Source organism: Piliocolobus tephrosceles, chromosome 16 (assembly GCF_002776525.5).
Source record: "Piliocolobus tephrosceles isolate RC106 chromosome 16, ASM277652v3, whole genome shotgun sequence".
Lineage (NCBI taxonomy): Eukaryota > Metazoa > Chordata > Mammalia > Primates > Cercopithecidae > Piliocolobus > Piliocolobus tephrosceles.
Window position 1 is genome coordinate 52,899,191 of NC_045449.1, and position 8,551 is coordinate 52,907,741.

An 8,551-nucleotide genomic window follows, 5' to 3' on the forward strand; every position below is an offset into this window, starting at 1 on the left:
ACTCTGTCATCCAGGCTGGAGTGCAGTGGTGCAATCTCAGCTCATTGCAACCTCCGCCTCCCGGATTCAAGGGATTCCCTTGCCTCAGCCTCCTGAGTAGCTACGATTAAAGGCTCCCGCCACCACATGTGGCTAATTTGTGTATTTTTAGAGACACGCGGCTAATTTGTGCATTTTTAGTAGAGACGGAGTTTTGCCAGGCTGGTCTTGAACTCCTGACCTCAAGTGATTCACCCGGCTCAGCCTCCCAAAGTGCTGGGATTACAGGCGTGAGCCACTGTGCCTGGCCTCTCTCGGCCTTTTTTGAGGGCTTAGCACAGCAATTGAGAGCTTACTTGGGGTGTCAGAACCCAGCATACGCAGAACCCAACATATATCCTGGCTGTGCTTCCTCTGACCATGTGAGCTTGGTCAATCACTTTACCTCCATGAGTCCATTCTTTGTAAAATGGGGATGTTGATAATCACCAGTGTTGTCATGTGGTGAGGGCTTAGTGGCTTTTTAGTGTCATGACATCCTCAGGGGGCTCACAAACTCTAGAGCAACTCCTCAGACTAATTTGCTCTTATCTCATGCACACTGTGAACTACTTGCCTGACCATTGTTTTCCCCTTCTCTTTGGCTGCCAGGAAGCTCAGAGCCAAATTAGTGGCTCCCTTCGAGCGAATGCCCAGGACTTCAACGCATGCACTTTGTGTTGACCTCATCCCTGGCTTCACCTTGGTTTTTCCCATCCTAGCTCTCCCTATGCCTGGATAACCCGTCTTTTCTTTTTTATAAGCAACCACACTGTATTGGATGACCCTAGACCTTCTTTGACACAAGGCAGGCTGTGGCCATGTAGCCCCATCACACTGTTTGTGATTGTCTGTGTGTCTGTCTCCCCCACCAGACTGTGAGCTCCATGAGGGCAGGGACCGTGTCTTGTCCGTTCTCTGTATCCCCAGTGCTTGGAACAGAGCGAGTGCTCACTGTGTATTTAATAAATGGACAAAGAGAGAGGATGACCCTCAGGGGGAGACAGAGACATCAACTGACGATTACAATACAGTGTCCCCAGCGCCGTGCCTGGCACAGGCAGGTGCTTAACCAAAGTTTAACTGAAAATGGCAAATGCTCTGGAATATATCAAGGTCCCCTGGGGGGTGACTTGAGGGCTGCCCCTTCACTGCCCACCCCTCTACCAACTCCCACACATGCAGACTGGTTGCCCGGCCTCACCCGCCCTCTCTCCCCAGGGAAGGACCCCACGCCCTCCATGCTGGGCCTCTGCGGCTCCCTGGCCTCCATTCCCAGCTGCAAGTCCCTGGCGAGCTTCAAATCCAACGAGTGCCTGGTGAGCGACAGTCCCGAGGGCAGCCCGGCACTGAGCCCCAGCTGAGGAACGGCATGGGCAGTGCTAGCCCCACCTGCCAGGGGCCATGGACACCTGCCACCTTTCTTCAACAAGAGTCCCCCAGTCCAGGCTACCCTTGCAGAGAACGCTGCCCACCGAGCCAGGGTTCTCTCGGGGAAGATCCCCTCTGCTCACCTTAGCTTCCTTGCCTGTGGCAGCACGGGCTGCGGAGGAAAGCAGGCTGGGCCAGGAGGCAGGGGTGCCCAAGCCGCAGGAAGCCTGCTCCATTCTTCTGGTGACCCTGGCACTCCCTCACTCATCTCCCCTTCCCCGTCAGGAGCTGGCGGCCCAGCTTCCACACCCCCACCTCCCAGTCTCTAGCCTCTCCATCTGTCCCTGTGTATGTCCTGGAGTCACTCCTTCCTCAGCCCCCAGGGCAGGAGCTCTGCGGGGGATCAGGCAAATAAAAACCAGAGGACTGAGGGCAGCCTTGTATGTGGGGGGCTGGGGAAGGGCCCCGTCCTGAGGTCTGAAGTAGTGTCAGTGGCTGGCCTGTGACCAAGGTCAGGCAGCACTAGCATGTGCCCTGTGGGGACAGGCAGGCCAGCACTCAGGGAGTGGGTAGCTTCTGTGTTAAGTGCCCAAAATATTAGGTCTGCCCAGGGCAGGCCCAAGACATGCAAGTGCCCTGCAACGAACTCGCTCAATCCCAGGCTGAGGAAGCCGAGCACGAGCGGGGCAGGATGGAGGCACACCCTGGTGGGGCCAGTGCCCTGTGCTGGCCTCAGCAATGGTGCTTTAGCCCAAAGTTGCAGACCCCTCTTAGGCCAGAGCCTGGCAGTTAAGCAGGCCTCACTCCTCTGCTGTCACTTATGTGTGCCCTTAAGGAAAGGTGTTACCATCCCCCCCCCCCCTTTTTTTGAGATGGAGCCTCGCTCTGTTGCCAGGCTGGAATGCAGTGGCGCTATTTCGGCTCACTGCAAACTCCACTTCCCGGGTTCAAGGGATTCTCCTGCCCCAGCCTCCCGAATAGCTAAGACTTGACAGGCGCCCGCCACCATGCCCAGCTAACTTTTGTATTTTTAGTAGAGACGAGGGTTCACCGTGTTAGCCAGGATGGTCTTGATCTCTTGCCCTTGTGATCCGCCCGCCTTAGCCTCCCAAAGTGCTGGAATTACAGGCATGAGCCACCGCGCCCGGCCCCTACCATCCCCTATTCTAACCCTAACATGGGGGTGGTCCCCAAAGGGACCTCACCACCAGGATGTCTACTTGTGGTCCCTCACACTCTAGGTCCTCACCCCAACTGACTCTCACCAAGCTGGAGAGGTCCTCTTTATGGGTGCCACCCGGGTACCCAAACCAGCACCCCAGCCACCCCAGGCCCCAAAGGGACAGGCATCACGCAGAAGTTCATCATCTTTACACTAAAGGAATTAACAGGGGTCAGGGAGACTATGCCAGGCTGAGGGTTTCTCGGTTTCCGGAGACAGGCCCAGCTACAGCAAACACAGGGCAACACGAAGGGGCAGCTGAAGATTTGGTCTTGAACTTGGGGGGTGGGAAAGTGATGATCCCCACGATTGGAGCAGCAGGAAGAAGTTGCATCTGAGGAAGGGCTGGGCCGCCCAGAGGCACAGCCCTGCCCTGGAGCTTGTCGCCGGCAGGGAAGGGAAACAAGCCCCCTCCCTCAGTGCTGAGAAAAAGGCACTTGGCTGGGTATCCTCCTGCCCTCTCCCCATCCATGGGAGAGACGGGGTCCTTGCCTCCATGCCCCTTTCAGCTGCCCAGAAGCCGGTCCTGGTTCAGCCTCTGGAAGAAGCTTTTGCCGAACTCGTAGGTGCTGATCATGATGGCGCAGGAGGGGGCAGCCTTGATGATCCGAGGAAGGAAGCCTGCAATGGAAAGGAGGCCTGGGTCAGGGGTCAGGATCGCAGGCCCCACCCTGCCCCCAACCCCGACACCCACACACTGACCTGCAAAGAGTCCCTTGGTGCCAGACTCGGCGCGGATCCTTCGCAGCAGCAGCCAGGTGGAGCCCACATGCAGGGGATTCACTGCAAACGCGACGCCGGCTCAGTGAGGCCCCATTCAGGACCCCGCCTGTCCCCTGCCACACCTGTCTGGGCCCTCACCTCTCACAGCCTCCATCGCTCCCAGCGCGACCTGGCGTTGGGTCTTCACCACATCAAAGGGTAGAGTCAGCACTGCAGCCACCTGGTGGGGAGGGCAGGGAGAGGGCTCAGCTCCACTGCCAGGACCCCCAGCCCTACCTCCCAGATGGCTCTTGTGGCTGGGAGGGACAAAGGCCTCATGGGGTCTGCTTCTGGGCATCTCCAAAAACCCTCAGGCCCCCCCCAGGGAGCCCTCCACTGGCCTCACCTCCAGCCCAGACCACTCACCGTCCCTGAGATGCCACCAGCCACAAAGCTCATGCCCACAGAAGTCTGGTCCTTCGGCCTGAGTCCATTCAGCCAGCTCTTCACCAGCTCATAGTTGAACCAGTACAGGGCTTGGGGTGGGGGATGTACTGATTAGAGATGAGGAGGGCAAGGAGGTAGTCCCAGACCTTCCATCTTTCACTGCCACCACTCCCTCCCAGCTGTGAGTCTTGTCTGCTACATTGCAGGCTCGGAAGCAGGCTCTCTATAGGAATTAATCTCCTGACAGCCTGGGCAAATACTCTACCTGCTAGGCCCATTTCACAGATGAGAAACCCATGGCTCAGAAAAGCTAAGTAACTTCACGGTTACTAGTCACAAAGCTGGGACTTGGCCGTAGACCCTTTGTGTATCACCTCAAGGTTCCCTCATCCACCCCCTACAGCCTGCGTGCCTACCTGAGAAGGGCACATCTCGAAGGGCAGTGGGGCCCCAGCCCAGCCACAGTGAGCGCCAGCCACCCTGAGCCACCGCAGCTCGAACACAGGCACCCAGCTCCCGGTACGACACATGCCGAGCCTGCAGCTTTGTCCGCATAAGCTCCAGGGGGCTGACCACAGTCACGGTGCCCACTGTGCGGGGATTGGGGGTGACAGTGTGGAGAAGTCAGGTCACAGGTCTTACATGGCACCACGTAACTGCTGCCCCAGGTCTGGGGACCTAGAACATCCCCCGCACCCCCAAGCTGGCAGAGGTTGGGGCTGGGAGCTGGGACTGACTGAGCTTGGGCAGAGGTGGGGACAGAGGGAGGTCAACTGCCCAAGACTATGCTCACAGCGGGCCAGAGCGCCAGCCACCATGGGTGCGTAGAGGTCAGAGGTCAGGGCTCGACCACATAGGAAGGCCTTGAGTTGGTCGTAGGCAGTGAAGTAGATGGCGGTAGCTGGCACAGTCATCACCCTGGAGATACGGAGAGAGGTCAGCTGGGACTCCCAAAAGGACCCAAACTTTTAAAGCATCACCTGCCCCACCTAGCCATTCAACAGGGCGCAAGGGGTCAGGAGGTACCAGAGAAGAGGGGTGCAGGACCCGGCTACTCACAGGGTGGCGGGGAGGCCGCTCCAGAGGGTCCTGGTGCCCTCATGCCTCACGATCTTCACGAAGGCGTCCTGGCCAAGCCGACACCAGCCCAGGGGAAGAGAAGGGACACAAGTGAGGTCTGTGATGGGGCTGGCCTAGGCTGGGCCTTTGCCTGATGCCCTCAGCCTCTGCCCATAGCCCTCAAGCCTCCCTGCGTCTACACGTGCAATACCCCAGTTGGGTCCAGGTGGACACCTGGTCACCCTTCAAAAACCTCATGGAGGCCAGGCACGGTGGCTCACACCTGTAATCCCAGCCAGCACTTTGGGAGGCCAAATCGGATAAATCACTTGAGGCAGGAGTTCAAGACCAGCCTGGCCAACATGGCAAAACCCCATCTCTACTAAAAATACAAAAATTAGCGGCAGGTGGTGGTGCATGCCTGTAATCCCAGCTATTTGGGAGGCTGAGGCAGAAGGATCACTTGAACCCAAGAGGCGGAGATTGCAGTGAACTGAGATCACGCCACCGCACTCCAGCCTGGGTGACAGAGCGAGACCTCCATCTAAAAAGAAAACAAACACCTCATGGAGGGACTGCCTTCTCCGGAAGCACTTTCTGACTGAACTGGCTACCTCTGTGTGCCTTGCCCAACCCCTGCTTTCCTGGGTCTGCTGCCCAGCCAGACCCAACTCCTCACGGACACCGGCGAATCCCTATGGACCCAGCTGCTCCTCACCATGGTGCCAGTGAAGCGGGTAGGGTCTTGAAACCAGGTGGCACAGCGGGCACCATTTGGGCACAGGTACAGGGGCTCCAGGACACCATTGCAGTACAGGAGGCACTTCCCTGTGGATTGGAGAGAGGAGGGCACTGGGGAAAGGCAAGGGACGTTATAATGACAGGACCCTAGAACCTTGCAGGGAGGCAGTGGGCCCCTATCCCTGGAAGGCCAGTAAAGGCCAGGTCCCTGTGTGGATGTTCTGGTGCAGGTCATGGGACTGGCTGGCGGAACCTGGGAATGTACACTAGTCCATGGCTGTGGAGTCCACTGGTGCCCTGGGGACAGGGACAAGGACTCTCTCCCCCTTGCACCCTCCCAGGCTCCCTGTGGCTTGGGGCACTCACATTTGGTATAGGAGAGGCTCCACAATCTGGAGGAAGGCGTCAGCTCTAAAATACAAGGCAGCCCCTCAAGTCAGGAGAGCCCCCACCCGCCCCAGGGACCCCATCTCTGGAAGGTCTTTTTATTTTATTTTTTGAGATACAGTCTTGCTCTGTCGCCCACCCTGGAGCATAGTGGCACAATCTCAGCTCACTGCAACTTCCACCTCCCGGGTTCAAGCGATTCTCCTGCCTTAGCCTCCCGAGTGGCTGGGACTACAGGCGCCCGCCACCAAGCCCGGCTAATTTTTGTAGTTTTAGTAGTGAGGGGGTTTCACCATGTTGGCCAGGCTGGTCTTGAAATCCTGACCTCAGGTGATCCACCTGCCTCAGCCTCCCAAAACGCTGGGATTACAGGTGTGAGAAACCACGGCTGGCCTCTGGGAGATCTTTCTTTTGCCCAGGCACCGCCCCTCACTAGCTCCAGGTCAGGTACTCACCGCTGGCCATGGAGGGCCGCTGAGACTGCAGGCGAACCTTCACCACGTCCAGGGGTGTCACTGGGGGAGGAAGTGGGTCTGAGGGCTCCTTTCAGGACCCCACCCCTAGGACCCCTCCCCCAGGACCACATAGCCTCCAATCTCTGGTCTGCCCCATCCCCACCTGCCCCTACCCCACCTCCCAAGGTCTTACTGAAGAGGGAGGTGACCACAGCCCCAGCGCCTGAGGCCACCATTTGCTGGAGGGGGCTGATACCCCCAGGGTCTTGGTCAGCCATCTTGAAGCTTCAGTCCTGAAAACCAAACCTCAAATGGAGCAAAACTCCAGGGATGGCAGGAAAGAAGGCAGGGCCACTGTGAGACTTTTTCTTTGAGACGGAGTCTCGCTCTGCACACTGTCGCCAGGCTGGAGTGCAGTGGCACCACCTCAGCTCACTGCAACCTCCACACCCACCTCCCACCAACCCCCGTTCATGCTATTCTCTCGCCTCAGCCTCCGAAGTAGCTGGAACTACAAGCTCGCACCACCCCGCCTAGCTAATTTTTGTATTTTTAGTGGAGACGGGGTTTCACCATGTTGGCCAAGATGGTCTCAATCTTCTGACCTCGTGATCCGCCCGCCTAGGCCTCCCAAAGCACTGGAATTACAGGCGTGAGCCACCGCGCCCGGCCCACTATGAGACTTTAACCTGACCCTCACCCACCGCCCTCGAAACATCGGTTGCCTCAACAACCCTGGCAATGACCTCTAAAGCAGGGACTGTCCACCCCCCTCCGCCGGGGAAAACTAAGGCTTGGGGAGACGAGGTGGCCAGCCCAAGGTCACTCAGGAGTGGCTCCGAAGGAAGCTGGGGTGCCAGACCTATCTCTCGGTTGCAATAGGGGCCAGGGCCGTTCCCTCGTCTACCTCGCACGTGTCCACTGCGCACCTCCTACGTGCAGGCGCGGATTTGGCCCTCGTGGCCCCAAAATCAGAGTACTTGTGTTGCCCCCGCAGCCCCCACTCCAGCACCAAGGCCCCGGGCGGACACCTGAGAGCCCAAGTTACCCGGCGTGGAGGAACGGCCGGGCACCGAGGGTGACGCGTAAGCAGATCTAGTGACCACGAAGGGCCCGTCGCCTCCTCGGGACTGCGGGCTGGGATGCCCGGCCCTCCCCGCACGGCCGGACGGGCCCGACCCGAGGCCCGTAGAGAAAGAGCAGTCTCTGGCATCCGCCCCAAAATACAGGCCCGGGGCGCAGCCGAGAGAGCGGGAAGTAGGAACGTAGAGCCAGGACCTCTCCCCGACGCTAGGCGACACTCCCGGCACCGGAGCGCGCAGAGCCGCCAAGTGAGGAGAACCACGCCAGCCCGACGGCCCCAGCACCAGCCCTGGTTCGCACGGCCGCCCGGAGACCCCCGCTTCCATCTCCGTCCCCAGCCCTGGCCCAGCACCGCCTACCTGGATCTAGGCTGGTGCTCGCGCGGCTCGGAGCCCAGGGCCGGGCGGGCCCATACCGGCTCCGCCGCCAGTGCGGGGTCCGCGCGCCCTCGCGTAGCACCCAGGCCAACGCCGAAAGAAGCCAAGTGGGCCCCGCCCCCACACCGCTGCGCGAGGCCCCGCCCGCCGCGGGCCGACCATCCGCAAGCCCGGAGTGTCTCCGGCTCCGCCCACTCGCGTCTCCGCTGTGACCTGCGGCGGTCCCGCCTTCTTGCCGTGGCCGCGCGGGCAGGTTCCAAGCCTGTCTAGCGCTAAGATCTGCAGGCCAACGTCGCGATCTCCACGTCGCGCTAAAACCTGGCAGCAGCAGGCACTTCCAGCATCTTTTTTTAGACAGCATCTTTTTCAGCCTCGCTCTGTCGCCCAGGCTGGAGGGCAGTGGCGCAATCTAGGTTCACTGCAGCCTTGACCTCCCAAGCTCAAGTGATTCTCCCGCCTCAGCCTCCCGAGTAGCTGGGACCACAAGGGCGCGCCGCCACGCCTGGCTTATTTGTTATTTTTATTTTTGTCTCCCTAGGTTGCCCAGGCTAGTCTGGAACTCCTGGGCTCAAGCGATCCGCCCACCTCGGTCTCCGAAAGTGCTGGGATTCCAGGCGTGAGCCGCCGCGCCGTCCTTAACAGCGTATTTGCACCAGCCCCGCCCCGGCCGCGCGCGGCTCTGGGAGCCC

General features: G+C 59.6%; 2 protein-coding genes across 14 annotated transcripts in view; one reads left to right on the top strand and one right to left on the bottom strand.

Annotated features, from left to right (window-relative positions):
* The window catches only part of RUNDC3A (RUN domain containing 3A), a 10,464-nt gene extending 8,645 nt beyond the window's left edge, over positions 1-1,819 (top strand). For 3 of the 5 annotated variants that reach the window (XM_023191364.2, XM_023191365.2, XM_023191366.2), the window contains exon 11: positions 1,240-1,819. In XM_023191364.2, the coding sequence (XP_023047132.1) occupies positions 1,240-1,382 (143 nt within the window). In that variant the 3' untranslated portion in view covers positions 1,383-1,819. Of the gene's footprint in view, positions 1-630; positions 1,015-1,239 lie in introns of those variants that run through there. The other 2 variants (XM_023191367.2, XM_023191368.2) reach the window with 1 other exon arrangement.
* A 924-nt stretch (positions 1,820-2,743) lies between these two features.
* Positions 2,744-8,238, bottom strand: SLC25A39 (solute carrier family 25 member 39). 9 transcript variants are annotated; one of them, XM_023191360.1, is made up of 12 exons: positions 7,845-8,004; positions 6,596-6,695; positions 6,403-6,462; positions 5,927-5,971; positions 5,538-5,647; positions 4,820-4,887; positions 4,554-4,678; positions 4,177-4,350; positions 3,740-3,849; positions 3,473-3,554; positions 3,314-3,394; positions 2,744-3,232 (listed from the first exon to the last, which is right to left on the bottom strand). In XM_023191360.1, the coding sequence occupies exons 2-12, from the start codon at positions 6,678-6,680 to the stop codon at positions 3,117-3,119; spliced, it is 1,056 nt and encodes a 351-aa protein (XP_023047128.1). In that variant the 5' UTR covers positions 6,681-6,695; positions 7,845-8,004; the 3' UTR covers positions 2,744-3,116. The 9 variants fall into 9 exon arrangements, with proteins under 9 accessions (XP_023047128.1, XP_023047126.1, XP_023047123.1 ...); XM_023191358.2 differs by having other exon boundaries at positions 5,538-5,671; positions 7,845-7,983; XM_023191355.1 differs by lacking the exon at positions 6,596-6,695 and having other exon boundaries at positions 7,845-8,238.
* Positions 8,239-8,551: the final 313 nt, after the last annotated feature.

Bases quoted from the DNA above. Each gene is read 5' to 3' on its own strand.
- SLC25A39 (XM_023191354.1), bottom strand. From the start codon at position 8,223: ATGCTGTCTAAAAAAAGATGCTGGAAGTGCCTGCTGCTGCCAGGTTTT. The intron at 4,888-5,537 runs GTGAGGAGCAGC...CGGCTTGGCCAG, and splicing joins CCCGCTTCACTGGCACCATG to GACGCCTTCGTGAAGATCGT. The intron at 3,555-3,739 runs GTGAGTGGTCTG...CCTCCCCACCAG, and splicing joins CTGGTGGCATCTCAGGGACG to GTGGCTGCAGTGCTGACTCT.